This window comes from Cetorhinus maximus, unplaced genomic scaffold, assembly GCF_964194155.1.
Source record: "Cetorhinus maximus unplaced genomic scaffold, sCetMax3.hap1.1 HAP1_SCAFFOLD_1249, whole genome shotgun sequence".
NCBI classification, from domain to species: Eukaryota; Metazoa; Chordata; class Chondrichthyes; order Lamniformes; family Cetorhinidae; genus Cetorhinus; species Cetorhinus maximus.
The window spans coordinates 68,252-95,801 of NW_027597191.1; the positions used below are offsets into that span (position 1 = coordinate 68,252).

Sequence of the window (27,550 nt, forward strand, 5' to 3'; positions counted from 1 at the left end):
GATTTGGAATTTAATTCCAGGCAACATTTTATCATTTGACCCTCAGGCTGGAAGGGGCGGGAGGTCGCGCATTGCATTGTGGGGGTTGTAGGTGTGGTGTTAAACTACAAATTCCCCGCCCCCACACTCCGCCAGTGCGCAGGCGCCTTGCCGAGCGCCCAGTGATTGACAGTTGGGGCGTGACAACCACACTTGCTGGTTCTGGGCGTGACCTCCGCTTGAGTGATGGCTGTTCAACCAATGGACAGGTAAAGCGCAGTTGCTGTGCGGCGTCACCTTTCCGTAGGAGCCAATCGGATGGGAGGTGGGCGGGGAGTCGAGGACAGCGACCAGGTTTGGTTGAGGAGGTAGCGACATTTGCTGCTGCCGGTACTGCTTTTGGAGACCGACATGGCGGACGCGCCGCCTGGGGTGGATGCGCCGGAGCTCGGCAGCTGGAGCGTCCAGGAGCTACAGGCCAAGCTCAACGAGATCGGCTTCTCCGCCCAAGGTAGGGTCCCGCCGACCAACCTCCCTCCCCCCAATCCCCGGATCTCTGGCTTCGGGCCTAGCAGCGCCTGAAGCCTCGGGCTCGAGTCCAGCTTACCCCCGGGCTGTGGCTCCTGGAGGCCGGCTGGGAAGACCAGGTGCACAGGGCCCCAATAAACCTCGCAGGGCCCCCCCTCAGGGCTGGATTTTGGAAAACAATTAATAAAATTCCAACTAAATTCATGAGTAACATTAATTTATCATTAAACCATTTAGTTTGGACTCTAATTTCATTAAAAAGTTGAATAAAAATCGAAATTTCGTTAAATTCCTGAATTAAAATAAGCAATTTGACCATTAATAAATTATAATTCAACACAATATAATTATCTTATGTAATTTAAAACATATCTAATAGTTTATAATGTTAAACCTATTTTCCATTGAGTTGAGCAGCAGATTTTGGTTGAAAATGAGCCTTGTTTTAATCTTATGAACATTGTTTAGCTCCAGTGTTCAGAACGGTTAAAATCATTGATAAAGAACAGAAAGTGCTGGAAAAACTCAGCCGGTCGGGCAGCATCTGTGGAGCGAGAAGCAGAGTTAACGTTTCGAGTCCTTATGACTCTTCGTTCCACCCTTCAGCTCTGAAGAAGAGTCATGTTGGATTTGAAACATTAACTCTTGTTTCTCTCTCCACAGATGCTGCCAAACTTGCTGAGGTTTTCCGGCACCTTCTGGTTTTTTTTTTATTTATTTAGGATTTCCAGCATCTGCACTATTTTGCTTTCAAAACCGGCGCTTTTCATTTTGACACGTAGCAGGGAATTGATCCTAGTTCCAACCGGGCATGTCTTGATTCATTCCCCACCACCCCTGGCATTGCGAGAAGGGCCAGATCGGAAGGTGACCGGCCCATCTTCAGTCCCTTTTTCGGATTCGGTGCTGGCCAACGCCTCAATGCCGCACTAAGGGGGTGCTGCCGGGTTGTTTAAGGTGCCTGTCTTTTGGATGACATGTCCGCCTGCTGTTAGGCAGTGCTGTTCCCCTAGACCCTTCCCTCCGGCCTGCCTTTTCAGCAACTCACCGGGGCTCCTTTGACAGCACCTTCCAAACCCACGACCGCTACCATCTAGAAGGACAAGGGCAGCAGATAGATGGGAACACCACCACCTGGAAGTTCCCCTCCAAGCCACTCACCATTCTGACTTGGAAATATATCGGCCGTTCCTTCACTGTCGCTGGGTCAAAATCCTGGAACTCCATCCCTAACAGCACTGTGGGTGTACCTACACCACAGGGACTGCAGCGGTTCAAGAAGGCAGCTCATCACCCCCTTCTCAAGGGGCAACTAGGGATGGGCAATAAGTGCTGGCCTAACAAGAGATGCTCACACATTTAACAACTAAAACAATAAAAGATCCAGCAGCAACACTGGACGAATAGGGCAGCCCTGCCCAGTGTGTCTCAACTCAAATTACCAACACATTGCTTAGTTACTGTACGCAATGGTTCTTTTTTTAAACATTCATTCATGGGATGTGAGCAGCCCTGGCAAAGTCAGCATACACATGAACACAAGAATTAGGAAATTGCCATTCGGCCCCTCGAGCCTGCTCCGCCATTCAATTAGACCGTGCCTGATCTGATTGCGGCCTTGACTCCACATTCCACCTACCCCCGATAACCTTTGGCCCCCTTGGTAGTCAAGAATCTATCTACCTCTACCTTAAAAATATTCACTGACCCTGCCTCCACCACTCTCTGGGGAATAGAGTTCCCAAGACTTATGACCCCCCTGAGAAAAACAATTCTCCTCATCTCTGTCTTAAATGGGAGACCCCTTATTTTTAAACTGTCCCCTGTTTCTAGGCTCTTCCACAAGGTGAAATGTCCTCTCAGCCTCTACCCTGTCAAACCGCCTCTCAGGATCTTATATGTTTCAATAAGGTCACCTCTCATTCTTCTGAGCTCCAATGGATACAAGTCCAGCCTGTCCAATCTTTCCTCATAAGATAAACCCCATCCCAGGAATCAGTTGAGTGAACTTCCCCGAACTGTTTCTAACACATTTATACCCTGTACAACTGGAGCAAAACATCCCTACTTTTATATTCCATTCCCCTTGGAATAAACAACAACATCCCATTTGCCTTCCTAATCTCTTGCTGTACCTGTGTACTAACTTTTCCTGATTCATGTACCAGGACACCTAGATCCCTCTGTACCCCAGAGTTCTGCAATTTCTCTCCATTTAAATAATTTGCTGTTTTTCTGTTCTACCTGCCAAAGTGGTTAGGTTCACATTTTCCCACATTATACTCCACCTGCCAAATTTTTGCCCACTCACTTAACCCATCGATGTCCCTTTGCAGCCTCCTTACGTCCTCTTCACAACTTACTTTCCTACCAATCTTGGTGTCATCAGTAAATTTCGCAACCATACATTTGGTCCCTTCATCCAAGTCATTGATATAAATTGTATATAGTTGAGGCCCCAGCACTGATCCCTGTGGCACTCTACTCATGACAACTTGCCACTTCTAAGGAAGCCTTAACAATGCACTTAGTCAAACATAGTATGATTAGAAGAAATCAGTATGGTTTTACTAAGGAGCAGTCCTGTTTAACAAATTTATTGGAGTTTTTTGAGGATGTAAGTTATAGGCTAGATAAAGGGGAACCAGTAGATGTTGTATACCTGGATTTCCAAAAGGCTTTTGATAAAATGCCACACAAAAGGTTAATGGGCAAGATAAGGGCTCATGGAGTTGGGCGTAATATTTTAGCATGGATAGAGGATTGGTTAATGGATAGAAAGCAGAGAACGAGCATAAACGTTCAAGTCAGCAGGCAGTGAATAGTGGGGTGCCACAAGGATCAGTGCTGGAGCCTCAGCTATTTACAACCTATATTAATGGCTTAGATGAAGAGTCAGAGAGTAAGGTATCCAAGTTTGCTGATGATACAAAGCTGGGTGGGGAAGGTAAGCTGTGGGGAGGACACAGAGAGGCTGCAAAGGGTTATAGAGAGTTTGAGTGAGTGGGCAACAAGATGGCAAATGGAGTATAATGTAGGGAAGTGAGAGGTTATTCACTCTGCTGGTAAGAATAGAAAAACAGAATGTTTTTTAAAAGACGAGAAACTTGTAAGTGTGGATGTTCAAAGAGACTTGGGTGTGCTTGTACAAGCAATGCAGAAAGTTAGCATGCAGGTGCAGCAAGTGATTAGGAAGGTAAATGGCACATTGGCCTTTATTGCAAGGGGATTGGAGTACAGGAATAAAGAATCCTTGCTCCGTTGTACAGGGTTTTGGTGAGTTCACATCTGGAATATTGTGTGTGCAGTTTTGGTCTCCACATTTAAGGAAGGATATACTTACACTGGAGGTGATACAGTGAAGGTTCACTGGATTGGTCCCTGGGGTGAGGTGTTGTCCTATGATGAGAGGCTGAGTAAATCGGGTTTATATTCTCTGGAGTTTAGGAGAATGAGAGGGGATCTCACTGAAACCTACAGGATTCTGAAGGGGATGTGACAGGGTGGACGCTGAGAGATTGTTCCCGCTGGTCGGAGAATCTAAAACACGGGGGCCCAGTCTCAGGATAAGGGGCCGATCATTTCAGGACTGAGATGTGGGGAAATTTCTTCACTCGGAGAGTTGTGAATCTTTGGAACTCTCTACCCCAGAGGATTGTGGATGCTCCATCATTGCGTATATCTAAGGCTGGGATAGACAGATGTTTGGTGTCTTTAAGGGAATACCGGGATATGTGGAGCAGGCAGGAAAGTGGAGTTGAAGCCCAAGATCAGCCATGATCGTATTGAATGGCGGAGCAGGCTCGATGGGCCGAATGGTCTTCTCCTGTTTCTTGTGTTGATGACCCTATTTATGCCGACTCTGTTAGCATGGACAGAGGATTGGTTAGCTAAGGTGTTACCCCCTACACCATGAGCTCTTATTTTGTGTAGTAACCTTTGACGTGGTACCTTGTCAAGTGGCCGCTGGCAATCCACCACCACGGGTTTCCCTTCATCCACGTTGTTTATTACCTCCTCAAAGAACTGTAATAAATTAGTCAAACACGATTTCCTTTTGCAATACCCCTTGGAAGGGTGATGGTGAGCCGCTGCCTTGAATACAACTGAGTGGTCTGCTCGGCCATTTCTTAGGGCCAGAGTCACCCACGTGGCTGTGGGTCTGGAGTCACATGTAGGCCAGACCGGGTAAGGACAGCAGATTTCCCTCCCTAAAGGGACATTAGTGATCCAGATGGGTTTTTACAACAATCGATGATAGTTTCATGGTCACCGTCACTGAGACTAGTTTTCAATTCCAGATTTATTAACTGAATTTAAATTCCACCAGCTGCTGTCATGGGATTTGAACTGATATCTTTGGGTCATGAGTGGGCTGGGAATCCTGTGGTGAGTAACTCACCTCCTGACTCCCCAAAGCCTGTCCACCATCTACAAGGCACAAGTCAGGAGTGGAATGGAATACTCCCCACTTGCCTGGATGAGTGCAGCTCCCACAACACTCAAGAAGCTTGACACCATCCAGGACAAAGCAGCCCCGCTTGATTGGCACCCCATCCACAAACATTCACTCCCTCCACCACCGACGCACAGTAGCAGCAGTGTGTGTACCATCTACAAGATGCACTGCAGCAACTCACCAAGGCTCCTTAGACAGCACCTTCCAAACCCACAACCACTACCATCTAGAAGGACAAGGGCAGCAGACACATGGGAACACCACCACCTGGAAGTTCCCCTCCAAGTCACTCACCATCCTGACTTGGAAATATATCGGCCGTTCCTTCACTGTCGCTGGGTCAAAATCCTGGAACTCCCTTCCTAACCGCACTGTGGGTGTACCTACACCACATGGACTGCAGCAGTTCAAGAAGGCAGCTCACCACCACCTTCTCAAGGGGCAACTAGGGATGGGCAATAAATGCTGGCCCAGCCAGCGACGCCCATATCCCGTGAATGAATTTAAAAAATAGTCAAGTTTAACATCCCAGAAAATGATTGGTTGTATAGTGAAGCGGATTTGACCTGTCCTAATAATGTGATGAGGCGCTATATAAATGAATTCTGTGTAGTTGTGGATACTGCCTGTGACGGTTGCATAATTCAGTTATAGTGACATTAGGAAGAGCAGGAGGCCATTCAGCCCCTCTGGAGCCTGTCCTGACAGTTCATTGGATTGCGTCTGATTGCCACGTTTCCGGCCTTGGGTAAGATTTGAAAATCCCTCGTTGCCCAGCTGGAAGGAGATGGCAGATCAGCGATCACCTGGAGAGGATGAGTTCGGGCTTTGGGTGCTTTCTGATTGAGATCACCACCTGGACTATGAACACAACCTCTCTGAAGTCGCTGCTGCCTCCAGCTGGTTCCATTTGAACATTGGAGCCCAGATGTTTTTGTATTTAAACCCCTCGCCACCCCCGTTCTATTTCAACTCTGCATTCTGCTCGGTAAATTCCCCAGCCCGTGTCAAGTAATGGAAGCTAAGCTGTCTGCTATCCCGCTGGCTGGGCCATCAGTATCGGAAGGATAGCTGGAGTCCTGCAGGCGCGTCCCTGTGAGACCCTCCCATCGCACTGCAGGCTTTCAGTTGGGGGACAGTGAAAATTATTGCAAGGATTCTGGTGCTGATTAATAGACTGACAGGAACAGACACTCCTTCCCTAACTGTGGCCATGGGGGCGGGGGGTAGTCCAACATGGTTCGAGGGTTATATGGCCTCCCACAAACCGATGGCACAGCAGAAAGATTCCTTCCTCTGTGAAAACGCTAGAGATGGTAGCTGTAACTGAGTGAAGCACTGATGCTTCTAGGGAAAGCAAGATAATTACTTGGGAGAGAAGGGTGTGGAAGGATATCGCAGTGGTTTAAAATGAAGTATTATCTGTTGAGTCTCTTTGTGCACTGTGACCACCAGGTCCTGTATTATCTGTGTCTTCTGTTGTTAAAGGTGTACGAGAGGAGCTTATCGAACGGCTGCAGAACTATAGCTTGCAGGTGAGTGGATCCATACCTTCCCGGAGTCAGAAACCTCCTCGCTGACATTGACACCAGCTTGCTGTTAGCTCCGATGGGGCTTGACAGGATAGACATGGAGAGGGTGTTTCCCCCTGGCTCAGAGAATCTAAAACACACGATAAGGGGGCCGATCATTTTGGACTGAGATGAGGAGAAATTTCTTCACTTGGAAGGTCGCGAGTCTTTGGAGTTCTCTACCCCAGAGAGTGTGGATGCTCCATTGTTGAATGCTATCAAGAATGATAGGGATAGACTTTTGGGCACTAAGGGAATGAAGGGGTATGGGGAGTGGGCAGGAAAATGGAGTTGAAGTCCAAGATCAGCCGTGGTTGTATTGAATGGCAGGGCAGGCTGGATGGGCCGAATGGCCTTCTGCTCCTATCTCTTGTGTTCTTATGAACGCCCCTGACCCAGAGCTGGAGAGTCCAACTGTTTCCTCTGTATCAGCAACCCCAAGTGAACAAACAGCTTCAATAAAGTTAGGGAGATGCCCCCACTTGTAGAGGGAGAGCAGAACTAGGGCCCATCGATATAAGACAGTCACTAATAAATCCGACCGGGAATTCAGGAGAAACTTCTTCACCCAGAGAGTGGGGAGAATGTGGGACTCGCTCCCACAGGGAGTGGGGAGAATGTGGGACTCGCTCCCACAGGGAGTGGGGAGAATGTGGGACTCGCTCCCACAGGGAGTGGGGAGAATGTGGGACTCGCTCCCACAGGGAGTGGGGAGAATGTGGGACTCGCTCCCACAGGGAGTGGTCGAGGTGAATAGTATCGATACATTTAAGGGGGAAGCTGGATAAACACATGAGGGAGAAAGGAATAGAAGGAAATGGTGATGGAGGGAGATGGAGAGGGGGGTGGGAGGAGGCTCGAGTGGAGCAGAACCAGTCCAGCAGATGGCCCGAATGGCCTGATTCTGAGCTGCATGTTCTCTCACTCTGTGAAATCTCCAATTGATGCTCCGTCTTTTGGGAGGGGGTGGGATGTGGGCAGATTGGAGTTCCAGACCTGAGAGAATCAGCAGTTGGTCAGCCTCCTTCACTCGGAGGTTCACTGTGAGATGAATGGTTTTCTCCTCCTGCTGTCACCATTGTGTGTTCCTATGACACTGTCACACAGCTCGAGACAGGTGCTGGTGGAGTAAATCGAATCCAGTGAAGTGTTCACTCTGTATCAGACAGGGCCCAGCCTTTCTGCTTCTCTGCCCTTTGAGCTCCCCAACTCACCCTTGAAATTTAGGAACACAAAGGGATTAGGAGCAGGAGTAGGCCATTCAGCCCCTCGAGACTGCTCTGCCATCCAGTAAGATCAAGGCTGATCTGATTGTCTCAACCCCAGTTTGCTGTCTGACCGCCCCACCCCACCCCCCTTCAATAACCCTCGACTCCCTCGTCGATCAAATATCTGTCTAACTCGGCCTTGAATATATTCGCTGACCCAGCCTCCGCTGCTCTCTCTGGGGGGGAGAATTCCACAGACTGACCACCCTCTGAGAGAGGAAATTCCTCCTGATCCCCGTCTTCAATAGGAGACCCCTTATTCTGAAACTGTGCCCCCCTCGTTCTAGATTCCCCCACAAGGGGGAAACATCCTCTCAGCATCCACTCTGTCAGGGGTATCCTTCCCAGGCCCTCATCATTTATATAAATGTCCTTAATTATTAATCTCTCAAACAAGACTTCCTGATCTCATTGTTCTCTGGACATTTTGAGCAGGAGTTTTATTAATGGCTTGTCTTCCTAAGCATTCCCTCAAGGCAGTTAATGAAGCCCTCTGCCTTTTTTGAGGCTTGACACACAAGTTATGCTTTAACCATTCATGCTAAGTGGTGTTCCTGTACATATTTCCTTGCTGGGGTGCCCTGATGCTGGCCTTTTGCCCTGTGACCAGCTCTGGTTAGCTGGGTTGAATTATTGAGCCTTGACTTTGCGAGATGTCTAATGGCAGCTCTCAGTGACCTGTGCCTCACCACCCGCTCTCTGCCTCTTGTCTTTACAGAATGGGGTTGCCCTGACCCGACCCCTGCGGAGTGATGATATGGATAAGGGCCACCCAATGCCACCGCTGCCGGGGCAGGTAAGCTGAACGTGGTGGGTGGGCGTTAGAGCAGCGCTTCCCAAACCATGGGTTTCGCAGAAACAGCAGATGGGAGCTGCGAGCTGTCCACTCCTCCAGGACTGAGGTCCAGGTGGGGTCTGGCCCGGCCCTTCCCCTGCTTCTCGCTCTCATTCTCTCTGCGATTGGACCCAACAGCTGAACGGGGAGGCTTCATGGGCATCTTGTGTACCCCCCAAATAAGCTACACCCAGTGTGTGCATTGAGAGAGCAGCATCTACGGGGCATCTGGTGATGGGCTCAGCCTATTGGCCACCATCTTTATAGGGGGCAATGTGAGCAGGACATTTACATGACTGCCATCTTTATAGGGGGCGTATTGAAGCGGGACACACACACTGCCATCTTTATAGGGGGCAGAGTGAAGTGAGACACACACACGGCCATCTTTATAGGGGGCGGAGTGAAACGAGACACACGCACCGCCATCTTTATAGGGTGGCAGAGTGAAGCTGGACACGGACTGCCACCTTTATAGGGGGCGGAGTGAAGTGAGACACACACTGCCATCTTTATTGGGGGCAGAGTGAAGCTGGACACACACTGCCACCTTTATAGGAGGCGGAGTGAGGCGAGACACACACTGCCACCTTTATAGGGGGCGGAGTGAAGTGAGACACACACTGCCATCTTTATTGGGGGCGGAGTTAAGTGGGACACGGACTGCCATCTTTATAGGGGGCGGAGTGAAGCGAGACACACTGCCATCTTTATAGGGGGCGGAGTGAAGCGAGACACACACTGCCATCTTTATAGGGGGCGGAGTGAAGCGAGACACACACACTGCCATCTTTATAGGGGGCGGAGTGAAGCGAGACACACTGCCATCTTTATTGGGGGCGGAGTTAAGTGGGACACGGACTGCCATCTTTATAGGGGGCGGAGTGAAGTGGGACACACACACTGCCATCTTTATAGGGGCGGAGTGAAACGAGACACACACTGCCATCTTTATTGGGGGCGGAGTTAAGTGGGACACGGACTGCCACCTTTATAGGGGGTGGAGTGAAGTGGGACACACACACTGCCATCTTTATAGGGGGTGGAGTGCAGCTGGACACACACACTGCCATCTTTATAGGGGGCGGAGTTAAGTGGGACACACACACTGCCATCTTTATAGGGGGTGGAGTGAAGTGAGACACACACACTGCCATCTTTATAGGGGGCGGAGTGAAGCGAGACACCCACTGCCATCTTTATAGGGGGTGGAGTGAAGTGAGACACACACACTGCCGTCTTTATAGGGGGTGGAGTGAAGTGAGACACACACACTGCCATCTTTATAGGAGACGGAGTGAAGTGAGACACACACTGCCATCTTTATAGGGGGCGGAGTGAAGCGAGACACACACACTGCCATCTTTATAGGGGGCGGAGTGAAGTGAGACACACACTGCCATCTTTATAGGGGGCAGAGTGAAGCGGGACACACGCACCGCCATCTTTATAGGGGACGGAGTGAAGCTGGACACACACACTGCCATCTTTATAGGGGGCGGAGTGAAACGTGGCACACACACTGCCATCTTTATAGGGGGTGGAGTGAAATGAGACACACACACTGCCATCTTTATAGGAGACGGAGTGAAGCGTGGCACACACACTGCCATCTTTATAGGAGACGGAGTGAAGCGTGGCACACACACTGCCATCTTTATAGGGGGCGGAGTGAAATGAGACACACACACTGCCATCTTTATAGGGGGTGGAGTGAAATGAGACACACACACTGCCATCTTTATAGGGGGCGGAGTGAAGTGAGACACACTGCCATCTTTATAGGGGGTGGAGTGAAGTGAGACACGCACACTGCCATCTTCATAGGGGGCGGAGTGAAGTGAGACACACACACTGCCATCTTTATAGGGGGCGGAGTGAAGTGAGACACGCACACTGCCATCTTTATAGGGGGCGTATTGAAGCGTGACACACACACTGCCATCTTTATTGGGGGCGGAGTGAAGCGAGACACACACTGCCATCTTTATAGGGGGCGGAGTGAAACGCGACACACACACTGCCATCTTTATAGGGGGCGGAGTGAAGCTGGGCACACACACTGCCATCTTTATAGGGGGCAGAGTGAAGCGGGACACACGCACCGCCATCTTTATAGGGGACGGAGTGAAGCTGGACACACACACTGCCATCTTTATAGGGGGCGGAGTGAAGCGTGGCACACACACTGCCATCTTTATAGGAGACAGAGTGAAGCGTGGCACACACACTGCCATCTTTATAGGAGACGGAGTGAAGCGTGGCACACACACTGCCATCTTTATAGGGGGTTGAGTGAAATGAGACACACACACACTGCCATCTTTATAGGGGGCGGAGTGAAATGAGACACACACACTGCCATCTTTATAGGGGGCGGAGTGAAGTGAGACACACACACTGCCATCTTTATAGGGGGCGGAGTGAAGTGAGACACACACTGCCATCTTTATAGGGGGCGGAGTGAAGTGAGACACACACACTGCCATCTTTATAGTGGGTGGAGTGAAGTGAGACACACACTGCCATCTTTATAGGGGGTGGAGTGAAGTGAGACACACACACTGCCATCTTTATAGGGGGCAGAGTGAAGTGAGACACGCACACTGCCATCTTTATAGGGGGCGTATTGAAGCGAGACACACACACTGCCATCTTTATAGGGGGCGGAGTGAAGCGAGACACACACACTGCCATCTTTATAGGGGGCGGAGTGAAACGAGACACACACACTGCCATCTTTATAGGGGGCGAAGTGAAGTGAGACACACACTGCCATCTTTATAGGGGGCGGAGTGAAGCTGGACACACACTGCCATCTTTATAGGGGGCGGAGTGAAGTGAGACACACACACTGCCATCTTTATAGGGGGCGGAGTGAAGCTGGGCACACACACTGCCATCTTTATAGGGGGCAGAGTGAAGCGGGACACACGCACCGCCATCTTTATAGGGGACGGAGTGAAGCTGGACACACACACTGCCATCTTTATAGGGGGCGGAGTGAAGTGGGACACACACACTGCCATCTTTATAGGGGGCGGAGTGAAGTGGGACACACACACTGCCATCTTTATAGGGGTTGGAGTGCAGCTGGACACACACACTGCCATCTTTATAGGGGGCGGAGTGAAGTGAGACACACACACTGCCATCTTTATAGGGGGCGGAGTGAAATGAGACACACACACTGCCATCTTTATAGGGGGCGGAGTGAAGTGAGACACACACACTGCCATCGTTATAGGGGGCGGAGTGAAGTGGGACACACACACTGCCATCTTTATGGGGGCGGAGTGAAGTGAGACACACACACACTGCCATCTTTATAGGGGGCAGAGTGAAGCGGGACACACGCACCGCCATCTTTATAGGGGACGGAGTGAAGCTGGACACACACACTGCCATCTTTATAGGGGGCGGAGTGAAGTGGGACACACACACTGCCATCTTTATAGGGGGCGGAGTGAAGTGGGACACACACACTGCCATCTTTATAGGGGTTGGAGTGCAGCTGGACACACACACTGCCATCTTTATAGGGGGCGGAGTGAAGTGAGACACACACACTGCCATCTTTATAGGGGGCGGAGTGAAGTGAGACACACACACTGCCATCTTTATAGGGGGCGGAGTGAAGTGAGACACACACACTGCCATCGTTATAGGGGGCGGAGTGAAGTGGGACACACACACTGCCATCTTTATGGGGGCGGAGTGAAGTGAGACACACACACACTGCCATCTTTATAGGGGGTGGAGTGAAGTGAGACACACACACTGCCATCTTTATAGGGGACGGAGTGAAGTGGGACACACACACTGCCATCTTTATAGGGGTTGGAGTGCAGCTGGACACACACACTGCCATCTTTATAGGGGGCGGAGTGAAGTGAGACACACACACTGCCATCTTTATAGGGGGTGGAGTGAAGTGAGACACACACTGCCATCTTTATAGGGGGCGGAGTGAAGTGAGACACACACTGCCATCTTTATAGGGGGCGGAGTGAAATGAGACACACACACTGCCATCTTTATAGGGGGCGGAGTGAAGTGAGACACACACACTGCCATCTTTATAGGGGGCGGAGTGAAGTGAGACACACACTGCCATCTTTATAGGGGGCGGAGTGAAGTGAGACACACACACTGCCATCTTTATAGGGGGCGGAGTGAAGTGAGACACACACTGCCATCTTTATAGGGGGTGGAGTGAAGTGAGACACACACACTGCCATCTTTATAGGGGGCGGAGTGAAGTGAGACACGCACACTGCCATCTTTATAGGGGGCGGAGTGAAGTGAGACACGCACACTGCCATCTTTATAGGGGGCGTATTGAAGCGTGACACACACACTGCCATCTTTATAGGGGGCGGAGTGAAGCGAGACACACACACTGCCATCTTTATAGGGGGCGGAGTGAAACGAGACACACACACTGCCATCTTTATAGGGGGCGGAGTGAAGTGAGACACACACTGCCATCTTTATAGGGGGCGGAGTGAAGCTGGACACACACTGCCATCTTTATAGGGGGCGGAGTGAAGTGAGACACACACACTGCCATCTTTATAGGGGGCGGAGTGAAGCTGGGCACACACACTGCCATCTTTATAGGGGGCAGAGTGAAGCGGGACACAAGCACCGCCATCTTTATAGGGGACGGAGTGAAGCTGGACACACACACTGCCATCTTTATAGGGGGCGGAGTGAAGCGTGGCACACACACTGCCATCTTTATAGGGGGTGGAGTGAAATGAGACACACACACTGCCATCTTTATAGGAGACGGAGTGAAGCGTGGCACACACACTGCCATCTTTATAGGAGACGGAGTGAAGCGTGGCACACACACTGCCATCTTTATAGGGGGTGGAGTGAAATGAGACACACACACTGCCATCTTTATAGGGGGTGGAGTGAAATGAGACACACACACTGCCATCTTTATAGGGGGCGGAGTGAAGTGAGACACACACACTGCCATCTTTATAGGGGGCGGAGTGAAGTGAGACACGCACACTGCCATCTTTATAGGGGGCGTATTGAAGCGTGACACACACACTGCCATCTTTATTGGGGGCGGAGTGAAGCGAGACACACACTGCCATCTTTATAGGGGGCGGAGTGAAACGAGACACACACACTGCCATCTTTATAGGGGGCGGAGTGAAGCTGGGCACACACACTGCCATCTTTATAGGGGGCAGAGTGAAGCGGGACACACGCACCGCCATCTTTATAGGGGACGGAGTGAAGCTGGACACACACACTGCCATCTTTATAGGGGGCGGAGTGAAGCGTGGCACACACACTGCCATCTTTATAGGAGACAGAGTGAAGCGTGGCACACACACTGCCATCTTTATAGGAGACGGAGTGAAGCGTGGCACACACACTGCCATCTTTATAGGGGGTTGAGTGAAATGAGACACACACACACTGCCATCTTTATAGGGGGCGGAGTGAAATGAGACACACACACTGCCATCTTTATAGGGGGCGGAGTGAAGTGAGACACACACACACTGCCATCTTTATAGGGGGCGGAGTGAAGCTGGGCACACACACTGCCATCTTTATAGGGGGCAGAGTGAAGCGGGACACACGCACCGCCATCTTTATAGGGGACGGAGTGAAGCTGGACACACACACTGCCATCTTTATAGGGGGCGGAGTGAAGCGTGGCACACACACTGCCATCTTTATAGGGGGTGGAGTGAAATGAGACACACACACTGCCATCTTTATAGGAGACGGAGTGAAGCGTGGCACACACACTGCCATCTTTATAGGAGACGGAGTGAAGCGTGGCACACACACTGCCATCTTTATAGGGGATGGAGTGAAGTGAGACACGCACACTGCCATCTTTATAGGGGGCGTATTGAAGCGTGACACACACACTGCCATCTTTATAGGGGGCGGAGTGAAGCGAGACACACACTGCCATCTTTATAGGGGGCGGAGTGAAACGAGACACACACTGCCATCTTTATAGGGGGCGGAGTGAAGTGAGACACACACTGCCATCTTTATAGGGGGCGGAGTGAAGCTGGACACACACTGCCATCTTTATAGGGGGCGGAGTGAAGTGAGACACACACACACTGCCATCTTTATAGGGGGCGGAGTGAAGCTGGGCACACACACTGCCATCTTTATAGGGGGCAGAGTGAAGCGGGACACACGCACCGCCATCTTTATAGGGGACGGAGTGAAGCTGGACACACACACTGCCATCTTTATAGGGGGCGGAGTGAAGCGTGGCACACACACTGCCATCTTTATAGGAGACGGAGTGAAGCGTGGCACACACACTGCCATCTTTATAGGAGACGGAGTGAAGCGTGGCACACACACTGCCATCTTTATAGGGGGCGGAGTGAAATGAGACACACACACTGCCATCTTTATAGGGGGCGGAGTGAAACGAGACACACACACTGCCATCTTTATAGGGGGCGGAGTGAAGCTGGGCACACACACTGCCATCTTTATAGGGGGCAGAGTGAAGCGGGACACACGCACCGCCATCTTTATAGGGGACGGAGTGAAGCTGGACACACACACTGCCATCTTTATAGGGGGCGGAGTGAAGCGTGGCACACACACTGCCATCTTTATAGGAGACAGAGTGAAGCGTGGCACACACACTGCCATCTTTATAGGAGACGGAGTGAAGCGTGGCACACACACTGCCATCTTTATAGGGGGTTGAGTGAAATGAGACACACACACACTGCCATCTTTATAGGGGGCGGATTGAAATGAGACACACACACTGCCATCTTTATAGGGGGTGGAGTGAAATGAGACACACACACTGCCATCTTTATAGGGGGCGGAGTGAAGTGAGACACACACACTGCCATCTTTATAGGGGGCGGAGTGAAGTGAGACACGCACACTGCCATCTTTATAGGGGGCGTATTGAAGCGTGACACACACACTGCCATCTTTATTGGGGGCGGAGTGAAGCGAGACACACACTGCCATCTTTATAGGGGGCGGAGTGAAACGAGACACACACACTGCCATCTTTATAGGGGGCGGAGTGAAGCGTGGCACACACACTGCCATCTTTATAGGAGACAGAGTGAAGCGTGGCACACACACTGCCATCTTTATAGGAGACGGAGTGAAGCGTGGCACACACACTGCCATCTTTATAGGGGGTTGAGTGAAATGAGACACACACACACTGCCATCTTTATAGGGGGCGGAGTGAAATGAGACACACACACTGCCATCTTTATAGGGGGCGGAGTGAAGTGAGACACACACACACTGCCATCTTTATAGGGGGCGGAGTGAAGCTGGGCACACACACTGCCATCTTTATAGGGGGCAGAGTGAAGCGGGACACACGCACCGCCATCTTTATAGGGGACGGAGTGAAGCTGGACACACACACTGCCATCTTTATAGGGGGCGGAGTGAAGCGTGGCACACACACTGCCATCTTTATAGGGGGTGGAGTGAAATGAGACACACACACTGCCATCTTTATAGGAGACGGAGTGAAGCGTGGCACACACACTGCCATCTTTATAGGAGACGGAGTGAAGCGTGGCACACACACTGCCATCTTTATAGGGGGTGGAGTGAAGTGAGACACGCACACTGCCATCTTTATAGGGGGCGTATTGAAGCGTGACACACACACTGCCATCTTTATAGGGGGCGGAGTGAAGCGAGACACACACTGCCATCTTTATAGGGGGCGGAGTGAAACGAGACACACACTGCCATCTTTATAGGGGGCGGAGTGAAGTGAGACACACACTGCCATCTTTATAGGGGGCGGAGTGAAGCTGGACACACACTGCCATCTTTATAGGGGGCGGAGTGAAGTGAGACACACACACACTGCCATCTTTATAGGGGGCGGAGTGAAGCTGGGCACACACACTGCCATCTTTATAGGGGGCAGAGTGAAGCGGGACACACGCACCGCCATCTTTATAGGGGACGGAGTGAAGCTGGACACACACACTGCCATCTTTATAGGGGGCGGAGTGAAGCGTGGCACACACACTGCCATCTTTATAGGAGACGGAGTGAAGCGTGGCACACACACTGCCATCTTTATAGGAGACGGAGTGAAGCGTGGCACACACACTGCCATCTTTATAGGGGGCGGAGTGAAATGAGACACACACACTGCCATCTTTATAGGGGGCGGAGTGAAATGAGACACACACACTGCCATCTTTATAGGGGGCGGAGTGAAGTGAGACACACACACTGCCATCTTTATAGGGGGCGGAGTGAAGTGAGACACACACACTGCCATCTTTATATGGGGCGGAGTGAAGTGAGACACACACACTGCCATCTTTATAGGGGGCGGAGTGAAGTGAGACACACACACTGCCATCGTTATAGGGGGCGGAGTGAAGTGGGACACACACTGCCATCTTTATGGGGGCGGAGTGAAGTGAGACACACACACACTGCCATCTTTATAGGGGGCGGAGTGAAGCGAGACACACACACTGCCATCTTTATAGGAGGCGGAGTGAAGTGAGACACACTGCCATCTTTATAGGGGGCGGAGTGAAATGAGACACATACACTGCCATCTTTATAGGGGGCGGAGTGAAGTGAGACACACACACTGCCATCTTTATAGGAGACGGAGTGAAGCGTGGCACACACACTGCCATCTTTAAAGGGGGCGGAGTGAAGCTGGACACACACTGCCATCTTTATAGGGGGCGGAGTGAAGTGAGACACACACACTGCCATCTTTATAGGGGGTGGAGTGAAGTGAGACACACACACTGCCATCTTTATAGGGGGCGGAGTGAAGTGAGACACGCACACTGCCATCTTCATAGGGGGCGGAGTGAAGTGAGACACACACACTGCCATCTTTATAGGGGGCGGAGTGAAACGAGACACACACTGCCATCTTTATAGGGGGCGGAGTGAAGTGAGACACACACTGCCATCTTTAAAGGGGGCGGAGTGAAGCTGGACACACACTGCCATCTTTATAGGGGGCGGAGTGAAGTGAGACACACACACACTGCCATCTTTATAGGGGGCGGAGTGAAGTGAGACACGCACACTGCCATCTTTATAGGGGGCGTATTGAAGCGTGACACACACACTGCCATCTTTATAGGGGGCGGAGTGAAGCGAGACACACACTGCCATCTTTATAGGGGGCGGAGTGAAACGAGACACACACTGCCATCTTTATAGGGGGCGGAGTGAAGTGAGACACACACTGCCATCTTTATAGGGGGCGGAGTGAAGCTGGACACACACTGCCATCTTTATAGGGGGCGGAGTGAAGTGAGACACACACACACTGCCATCTTTATAGGGGGCGGAGTGAAGCTGGGCACACACACTGCCATCTTTATAGGGGGCAGAGTGAAGCGGGACACACGCACCGCCATCTTTATAGGGGACGGAGTGAAGCTGGACACACACACTGCCATCTTTATAGGGGGCGGAGTGAAGCGTGGCACACACACTGCCATCTTTATAGGAGACGGAGTGAAGCGTGGCACACACACTGCCATCTTTATAGGAGACGGAGTGAAGCGTGGCACACACACTGCCATCTTTATAGGGGGCGGAGTGAAATGAGACACACACACTGCCATCTTTATAGGGGGCGGAGTGAAATGAGACACACACACTGCCATCTTTATAGGGGGCGGAGTGAAGTGAGACACACACACTGCCATCTTTATAGGGGGCGGAGTGAAGTGAGACACACACACTGCCATCTTTATATGGGGCGGAGTGAAGTGAGACACACACACTGCCATCTTTATAGGGGGCGGAGTGAAGTGAGACACACACACTGCCATCGTTATAGGGGGCGGAGTGAAGTGGGACACACACTGCCATCTTTATGGGGGCGGAGTGAAGTGAGACACACACACACTGCCATCTTTATAGGGGGCGGAGTGAAGCGAGACACACACACTGCCATCTTTATAGGAGGCGGAGTGAAGTGAGACACACTGCCATCTTTATAGGGGGCGGAGTGAAATGAGACACATACACTGCCATCTTTATAGGGGGCGGAGTGAAGTGAGACACACACACTGCCATCTTTATAGGAGACGGAGTGAAGCGTGGCACACACACTGCCATCTTTAAAGGGGGCGGAGTGAAGCTGGACACACACTGCCATCTTTATAGGGGGCGGAGTGAAGTGAGACACACACACTGCCATCTTTATAGGGGGTGGAGTGAAGTGAGACACACACACTGCCATCTTTATAGGGGGCGGAGTGAAGTGAGACACGCACACTGCCATCTTCATAGGGGGCGGAGTGAAGTGAGACACACACACTGCCATCTTTATAGGGGGCGGAGTGAAACGAGACACACACTGCCATCTTTATAGGGGGCGGAGTGAAGTGAGACACACACTGCCATCTTTAAAGGGGGCGGAGTGAAGCTGGACACACACTGCCATCTTTATAGGGGGCGGAGTGAAGTGAGACACACACACACTGCCATCTTTATAGGGGGCGGAGTGAAGCTGGGCACACACACTGCCATCTTTATAGGGGGCGGAATGAAGTGAGACACACACACTGCCATCTTTATAGGGGGTGGAGTGAAGTGAGACACACACACTGCCATCTTTATAGGGGGCGGAGTGAAGTGAGACACGCACACTGCCATCTTTATAGGGGGCATATTGAAGCGTGACACACACACTGCCATCTTTATAGGGGGCGGAGTGAAGTGAGACACACACACTGCCATCTTTATAGGGGGCGGAGTGAAGCGAGACACACACACTGTCATCTTTATAGGGGGCGGAGTGAAACGAGACACACACACTGCCATCTTTATAGGGGGCGGAGTGACGTGAGACACACACACTGCCATCGTTATAGGGGGCGGAGTGAAGCTGGACACACACTGCCATCTTTATAGGGGGCGGAGTGAAGGGAGACACACACACCGCCATCTTTATAGGGGGCAGAGTGTAGCTGGACACACACTGCCATCTTTATAGGGGGCGGAGTGAAGTGAGACACACACACTGCCATCTTTATAGGGGGTGGAGTGAAGTGAGACACACACACTGCCATCTTTATAGGGGGCAGAGTGAAGCTGGACACACTCTGCCACCCTGGGCCAGGGAGTGGGAGGATGGAGTCTTCACTGAGTTTTCTCTTGGGGAATACGGAGGGCTTGGCTGAAACCTGCATAAATACCTGAAATAAGAATGTTTTTACAAAGTTAAAGTGGCTTCCCTGATCAGAATACAGATTTTCGTATTTACATGGTTTTTATTAATCATTTACTGAAAGTTGCTCTGCTGCCTTTTGCAGGGAGTCACCTTAATGATCTAGTGTTAGAATGGGTCACATTGGGAAGCTCTAGGTTAGAGATCGGAAGGTTTACTGAACTGAAGCAGCCCTCTCACTCTCCCCAAGACCCCCAACTCCCCCCCCCACCGATTTCTGTCCCTGTGCAGCTGGTAATGGAAGTTCTGTGTCCTCCTGTACCAAGTAAGGGAGTCTGTGTCTGTGACACGAGAGAGGAGAGAGAGAGGAACACCAATGTTTTGCTCCCAGGACCCACTGTTTGTTGTTAGAAAATTCACTGCACTGTCTCCGCTCCCCTCCTGCACCCCACCTTATGATGTTTCCTTTTCCCCTTCGACAGGTGCCTGGCATGCAGCTGCCCCCTCGGACAATGGGGGTGCCCCGCATGCCCCCTCCTCCCGGGATGCAGATGGGCTTCCCCATGGGGGTGGTCCCGCCCGGAATGGGCCCCCGTCTCCACATGCCCTCGGTGGACCCGTCTACCCTGTCTGAGGAGGAGCGGCTCAAACTGGCACAGCAGCAGGCAGCCATCCTGATCCAGCAGGAGGAACGGGCAAAGCAGGTAAGAGACTCACAACCGGAGTGGGTTGGGTGGGTCGGGGGGGGGTGGTTGCTGGTGGGGAATGGAGTTTAACAATGGGACCCTGTGTGTTTACGAATCTCTCTGATCAGTTAGTCCTTAGAGATTGGAAGTAGACCCACCTTCTGGACACGTCATTGTCACTGGGCACTGTCGGGACACCATCATCAGAGTCATAGCAAGTGTAGCAAAAAAGGAGGCTGTTCAAGTCCATTGGATCTGGGTCAGCCTTGCCCACCAGAAGTCTGTTTTTCCCACCTTTTTCTCACATCCTTTCCAGATTCTTATGTTCTCACTCCCTCACTCTTTCTCTCTGTCTCTTCCTCCCGCGCGCTGCCCCATCTCTGCTTCCACGCTAGAATGTTTTAAGATGTGGGCGTTGCTGGCAAGGCTGTGATTTTATTGCTTATTCCTAGTTGGCTTTGAGAAAGTGGCGATGAGCTGCTGTGGTGGATATGATAATGGACTCAGTGTGAGGGTTATTGACCCAATGACAATGAAGGATAGGCTATGGTTGTCTTGTGGGTGAGGAGGGAATCTGTCTGTGATCGAGATCCTGTAGGAGAGAGGGAAATCTGTCAGGGATAGTGACCCTGTGGTAGAGGGAGAAATCTGTCTGGGATCGCGATCCTGTGGTAGAGGGAGAAATCTGTCTGTGATCGCGATCCTGTAGGAGAGAGGGAAATATGTCTGGGATCGTGATCCTGTCGGAGAGAGGGAAATCTGTTTGGGATCGCGATCCTGTAGGAGAGAGGGAAGTATGTCTGGGATCGCTATCCTGTAGGAGAGAGGGAAATCTATCTGGGATCGCGATCGTGTAGGAGAGAGGGAAATCTGTCTGGGATCGCGATCCTGTAGGAGAGAGGGAAATCTGTCTGGGATCACGATCCTGTAGGAGAGAGGGAAATCTGTCTGGGATCGTGATCCTGTCAGAGAGAGGGAAATCTGTCTGGGATCGCGATCCTGTAGGAGAGAGGGAAATCTGTCTGGGATCGGGATCCTGTAGGAGAGAGGGAAATCTGTCTGGAATCGGGATCCTGTCGGAGAGAGGGAAATCTGTCTGAGATCGCGATCCTGTAGGAGAGAGGGAAATCTGTCTGGGATCGCGATCCTGTAGGAGAGAGGGAAATCTGTCTGGGATCGTGATCCTGTCGGAGAGAGGGAAATCTGTCTGAGATCGCGATCCTGTAGGAGAGAGGGAAATCTGTCTGGGATCGCAATCCTGTAGGAGAGAGGGAAATCTGTCTGGGATCGCGATCCTGTAGGAGAGGGAGAAATCTGCCTGAGATCGTGATCCTGTGGGAGAGAGGGAAATATGTCTGGGATCGCGATCCTGTGGGAGAGAGGGAAATATGTCTGGGATCACGATCCTGTCGGAGAGAGGGAAATCTGTTTGAGATCGCGATCCTGTAGGAGAGAGGGAAATCTGTCTGGGATCGCGATCCTGTAGGAGAGAGGGAAATCTGTCTGGGATCACGATCCTGTAGGAGAGAGGGAAATCTGTCTGGGATAGTGACCCTGTGGGAGAGGGAGAAATCTGTCTGGGATCACGATCCTGTAGGAGAGGGAGAAATCTGTCTGGGATCGCGATCCTGTAGGAGAGAGGGAAATCTGTCTGGGATCGCGATCCTGTAGGAGAGAGGGAAACCTGTCTGGGATAGTGACCCTGTGGGAGAGAGGGAAATCTGTCCGGGATAGTGACCCTGTGGGAGAGAGGGAAATCTGTCTGGGATAGTGACCCTGTGGGAGAGAGGGAAATCTGTCTGGGATAGTGACCCTGTGGAGAGAGGGAATACTGCCAGGGATCAAGATCCTGTAGGAGAGAGGGCAACTTGTCTGGGATCGTAATCCTGTAGGCGAAGGGAAATATTTCTGGGATCAAGATCCTATAGGAGAGGGGGAACTCTCTCAGGGATCGGGATCCTGTGGCAGAGAGGGAAATCTGTCTGCAATCACGATCCAGTGGGAGAGGGGGAAATCTGTCAGGGATCGAGATCTTGTAGGAGGGAGGGAAATATATCTGGTATCGCGATCCTGTGGGAGAGGGGGAAATCTGTCTGGGATTGTGACCCTGTGGGAGAGAGGGAATACTGCCGGGGATCGAGATCCTGTAGGAGAGAGGGAAATCCGTCTGGGTTCACGATGCCTGTAGGAGAGAGGGAAATCTGTCTGGGATCGCGATCGTGTAGGAGAGAGGGGAATCTGTCTGGGTTCACGATCCCTGTAGGAGAGAGGGAAATCTGTCTGGGATCGTGATCCTGTAGGAGAGATGGGAATCTGTCTGGGTTCACGATCCCTGTAGGAGAGAGGGAAATCTGTCTGGGATCGGGATCCTGTAGGAGAGAGGGAAATCTGTCTGGGATCGCGATCCTGTAAGAGAGTGGGAAATCTGTCTGGGATTGTGACCCTGTGGGAGACAGGGAATACTGCCAGGGATCGAGATCCTGTAGGAGAGAGGGAAATCCGTCTGGGTTCACGATGCCTGTAGGAGAGAGAGAAATCTGTCTGGGATCGCGGTCGTGTAGGAGAGAGGGGAATCTGTCTGGGATCGCGATCGTGTAGGAGAGAGGGGAATCTGTCTGGGTTCACGATCCCTGTAGGAGAGAGGGAAATCCGCCTGGGTTCACGATGCCTGTAGGAGAGAGGGAAATCTGTCTGGGATCGCGATCCTGTAGGAGAGGGAGAAATCTGTCTGGGATCGTGATCCTGTGGGAGAGAGGGAAATCTGTCTGGGATCGTGATCCTGTAAGAGAGTGGGAAATCTGTCTGGGATTGTGACCCTGTGGGAGACAGGGAATACTGCCAGGGATCGAGATCCTGTAGGAGAGAGGGAAATCCGTCTGGGTTCACGATGCCTGTAGGAGAGAGAGAAATCTGTCTGGGATCGCGGTCGTGTAGGAGAGAGGGGAATCTGTCTGGGATCGCGATCGTGTAGGAGAGAGGGGAATCTGTCTGGGTTCACGATCCCTGTAGGAGAGAGGGAAATCTGTCTGGGATCGCGATCCTGTAAGAGAGTGGGAAATCTGTCTGGGATTGTGACCCTGTGGGAGAGAGGGAATACTGCCAGGGATCGAGATCCTGTAGGAGAGAGGGAAATCCGTCTGGGTTCACGATGCCTGTAGGAGAGAGGGAAATCCGTCTGGGTTCACGATGCCTGTAGGAGAGAGGGAAATTTGTCTAGGTTCACGATCCCTGTAGGAGAGAGGGAAATCTGTCTGGGATCGCGATCGTGTAGGAGAGAGGGGAATCTGTCTGGGTTCACGAACCCTGTAGGAGAGAGGGAAATCTGTCTGGGATCGCGATCATGTAGGAGAGAGGGGAATCTGTCTGGGATTCACGATCCCTGTAGGAGAGAGGGAAATCTGTCTGGGATCGGGATCCTGTAGGAGGGAGGGGAATCTGTCTGGGACCACGATCCCTGTAGGGGAGAGGGAAATATGTCTGGGATCGAGATCCTGTAGGAGAGAGGGAAATCTGCCTGAGATTGTGATCCTGTAGGAAAAGGAGGGAAATCTGTCTGGGATCGAGATCCTGTAGGAGGGAGGGAAATCTGTCTGGGATCGAGATCCTGTAGGGGAGAGGGAAACTTGTCTGGGATCACTATCCAGTGGTAGAGGGGGAAACTTGTCGTGGGATTGCGATCCTGTGGGAGAGGGGGAACTCTCTCAGGGATCGGGATCCTGTAGGAGAGAGGGAAATCTGTCTGGGATCGCGATCCTGTAGGAGAGAGGGAAATCTGTCTGGGATCGGGATCCTGTAGGAGAGAGGGAAATCTGTCTGGGTTCACGATCCCTGTAGGAGAGAGGGAAATCTGTCTGGGTTCACGATCCCTGTAGGAGAGAGGGAAATCTGTCTGGGATCGGGATCCTGTAGGAGAGAGGGAAATCTGTCTGGGATCGCGATCCTGTAGGAGAGAGGGAAATCTGCCTGAGATTGTGATCCTGTAGGAAAGGGAGGGAAATCTGTCTGGGATCGAGATCCTGTAGGAGGGAGGGAAATCTGTCTGGGATCGAGATCCTGTAGGAGAGAGGGAAATCTGTCTGGGATCGCGATCCTGTAGGAGAGAGGGAAATCTGCCTGAGATTGTGATCCTGTAGGAAAGGGAGGGAAATCTGTCTGGGATCGAGATCCTGTAGGGGAGAGGGAAACTTGTCTGGGATCACGATCCAGTGGTAGAGGGGGAAACTTGTCGTGGGATTGCGATCCTGTGGGAGAGGGGGAACTCTCCCAGGGAGCGGGATCCTTTGGGAGAGAGAAAAATCTGTCTGGGATCGCGATCCTGTAGGAGAGAGGGAAATCCGTCTGGGTTCACGATGCCTGTAGGAGAGAGGGAAATCTGTCTGGGATCGCGATCCTGTAGGAGAGGGAGAAATCTGTCTGGGATCGTGATCCTGTGGGAGAGAGGGAAATCTGTCTGGGATCGTGATCCTGTGGGAGAGAGGGAAATCTGTCTGGGATCGTGATCCTGTAGGAGAGAGGGAAATCCGTCTGGGTTCACGATGCCTGTAAGAGAGAGAGAAATCTGTCTGGGATCGCGGTCGTGTAGGAGAGAGGGGAATCTGTCTGGGTTCACGATCCCTGTAGGAGAGAGGGAAATCTGTCTGGGATCGCGATCCTGTAAGAGAGTGGGAAATCTGTCTGGGATTGTGACCCTGTGGGAGAGAGGGAATACTGCCAGGGATCGAGATCCTGTAGGAGAGAGGGAAATCCGTCTGGGTTCACGATGCCTGTAGGAGAGAGGGAAATTTGTCTGGGTTCACGATCCCTGTAGGAGAGGGAGAAATCTGTCTGGGATCGTGATCCTGTGGGAGAGAGGGAAATCTGTCTGGGATCGTGATCCTGTGGGAGAGAGGGAAATCTGTCTGGGATCGTGATCCTGTAGGAGAGAGGGAAATCCGTCTGGGTTCACGATGCCTGTAGGAGAGAGAGAAATCTGTCTGGGATCGCGGTCGTGTAGGAGAGAGGGGAATCTGTCTGGGATCGCGATCGTGTAGGAGAGAGGGGAATCTGTCTGGGTTCACGATCCCTGTAGGAGAGAGGGAAATCTGTCTGGGATCGCGATCCTGTAAGAGAGTGGGAAATCTGTCTGGGATTGTGACCCTGTGGGAGAGAGGGAATACTGCCAGGGATCGAGATCCTGTAGGAGAGAGGGAAATCCGTCTGGGTTCACGATGCCTGTAGGAGAGAGGGAAATCCGTCTGGGTTCACGATGCCTGTAGGAGAGAGGGAAATTTGTCTGGGTTCACGATCCCTGTAGGAGAGAGGGAAATCTGTCTGGGATCGCGATCGTGTAGGAGAGAGGGGAATCTGTCTGGGTTCACGAACCCTGTAGGAGAGAGGGAAATCTGTCTGGGATCGCGATCATGTAGGAGAGAGGGGAATCTGTCTGGGATTCACGATCCCTGTAGGAGAGAGGGAAATCTGTCTGGGATCGGGATCCTGTAGGAGGGAGGGGAATCTGTCTGGGACCACGATCCCTGTAGGGGAGAGGGAAATATGTCTGGGATCGAGATCCTGTAGGAGAGAGAGAAATCTGCCTGAGATTGTGATCCTGTAGGAAAAGGAGGGAAATCTGTCTGGGATCGAGATCCTGTAGGAGGGAGGGAAATCTGTCTGGGATCGAGATCCTGTAGGGGAGAGGGAAACTTGTCTGGGATCACTATCCAGTGGTAGAGGGGGAAACTTGTCGTGGGATTGCGATCCTGTGGGAGAGGGGGAACTCTCTCAGGGATCGGGATCCTGTAGGAGAGAGGGAAATCTGTCTGGGATCGCGATCCTGTAGGAGAGAGGGAAATCTGTCTGGGATCACGATCCTGTAGGAGAGAGGGAAATCTGTCTGGGATCGCGATCCTGTAGGAGAGAGGGAAATCTGTCTGGGATCGCGATCCTGTAGGAGAGAGGGAAATCTCTCGGGGATCGGGATCCTGTGGGAGAGAGGGAAATCTGTCTGGGATCGCGATCCTGTGGGAGAGAGGGAAATCTCTCGGGGATCGGGATCCTGTCGGCACTGGGTGAAAGCAGGAACAGGACAAGCTGACTCTAGTCCCCTCCAATGTGTGAGAATTTGCTGACACTCGGTGACTAAGCTCCTGGCTTGAAAGGTCACTCGGGGTTAGTCTCACCTTGCAGAGTAGATGTGAAATGGCAGTGTTTAACACTGAGAGATGCCCTGTTTGAGCACATTTCGCAGAAACATGAGGTGCCTTGTTTGAATCTGTGACCTGTTTCTTCTCCTCCAGGGTGGTGAGCGGATGTTTGATGAACAGATCAAAGATCAGGAGTTGCTCGAACAGCAGAAACGGGTAATGTTCTGTCAGGCATTGAAGTTGACCCCCTTGTGGGTCCTTCAACGATGAGGGGGCCAGACTGCGCGTCTGTGAGGGACTGCTGTAAAACTGAGGGAGAGGGGACATGCGTGTGTAGGGCTGTCTTTCTAAGCGGGCACGGGGAGGGGCCTTGTGTAGGGCTGCCTGTGAGAGTGGAAGTGTGTGGGAGTGAGTGTAGGGTTACCTGGAAGGTTGGTGGAGGGGCGAGTTGTGTGTGGGGGACGGGGTGGGTGCAGATGGTGAGGTGTCGAAGCTCGGATGTACAGTGTCTGCACACACGCTTACAAATAGATGATCTGTAGACCTTTATCCTGCTGCTCACTCTCAGCTGTCTTCTTTCCCTCTCTCTCTCTCTCTCCTCTGCATTCACAGGCTGCAGCCTTACTGGAACATGAGCGACAGCAACAGGAAATGGTTCAGATGCAGCAGGGGCCCCCTGGATCGAGACCCATGGAGATTGGGCCACGGCCAACATTAGGCCCACGAGGTAATGTTAGTTTTACAGCGCTCGTGACTGACTCTCGAGGGTTCTGCTGCTGTCTGCTGGGTGTGTGAGGGTGAGGAGCTGCACTGGTAGGATCCAGGACCAGGTCCAGTGTTAGGCTGCTCACCTCCGGGAGAGAATTATATATAAAAAAATGGTTTTGATTCTGCCCGAGCATCTCACAGGCTACAAC

The 27,550-nt window shown here is 51.7% G+C and overlaps 1 protein-coding gene across 1 annotated transcript; it reads left to right on the forward strand.

Annotated features, from left to right (window-relative positions):
* Positions 1-133: 133 nt before the first annotated feature.
* Positions 134-27,505, forward strand: LOC144675968 (splicing factor 3B subunit 2-like). Its single transcript, XM_078536484.1, has 6 exons — positions 134-490; positions 6,455-6,501; positions 8,524-8,601; positions 20,308-20,529; positions 26,787-26,849; positions 27,246-27,505. The coding sequence occupies exons 1-6, from the start codon at positions 391-393 to the stop codon at positions 27,426-27,428; spliced, it is 693 nt and encodes a 230-aa protein (XP_078392610.1). The 5' UTR covers positions 134-390; the 3' UTR covers positions 27,429-27,505.
* Positions 27,506-27,550: the final 45 nt, after the last annotated feature.

Coding starts and splice junctions, on each gene's coding strand:
- LOC144675968 (XM_078536484.1), top strand. CDS start 391: ATGGCGGACGCGCCGCCTGGGGTGGATGCGCCGGAGCTCGGCAGCTGG. Junction 8,602..20,307: donor TGCCACCGCTGCCGGGGCAG/GTAAGCTGAACG, acceptor CCCCTTCGACAG/GTGCCTGGCATGCAGCTGCC. Junction 20,530..26,786: donor AGGAGGAACGGGCAAAGCAG/GTAAGAGACTCA, acceptor CTTCTCCTCCAG/GGTGGTGAGCGGATGTTTGA.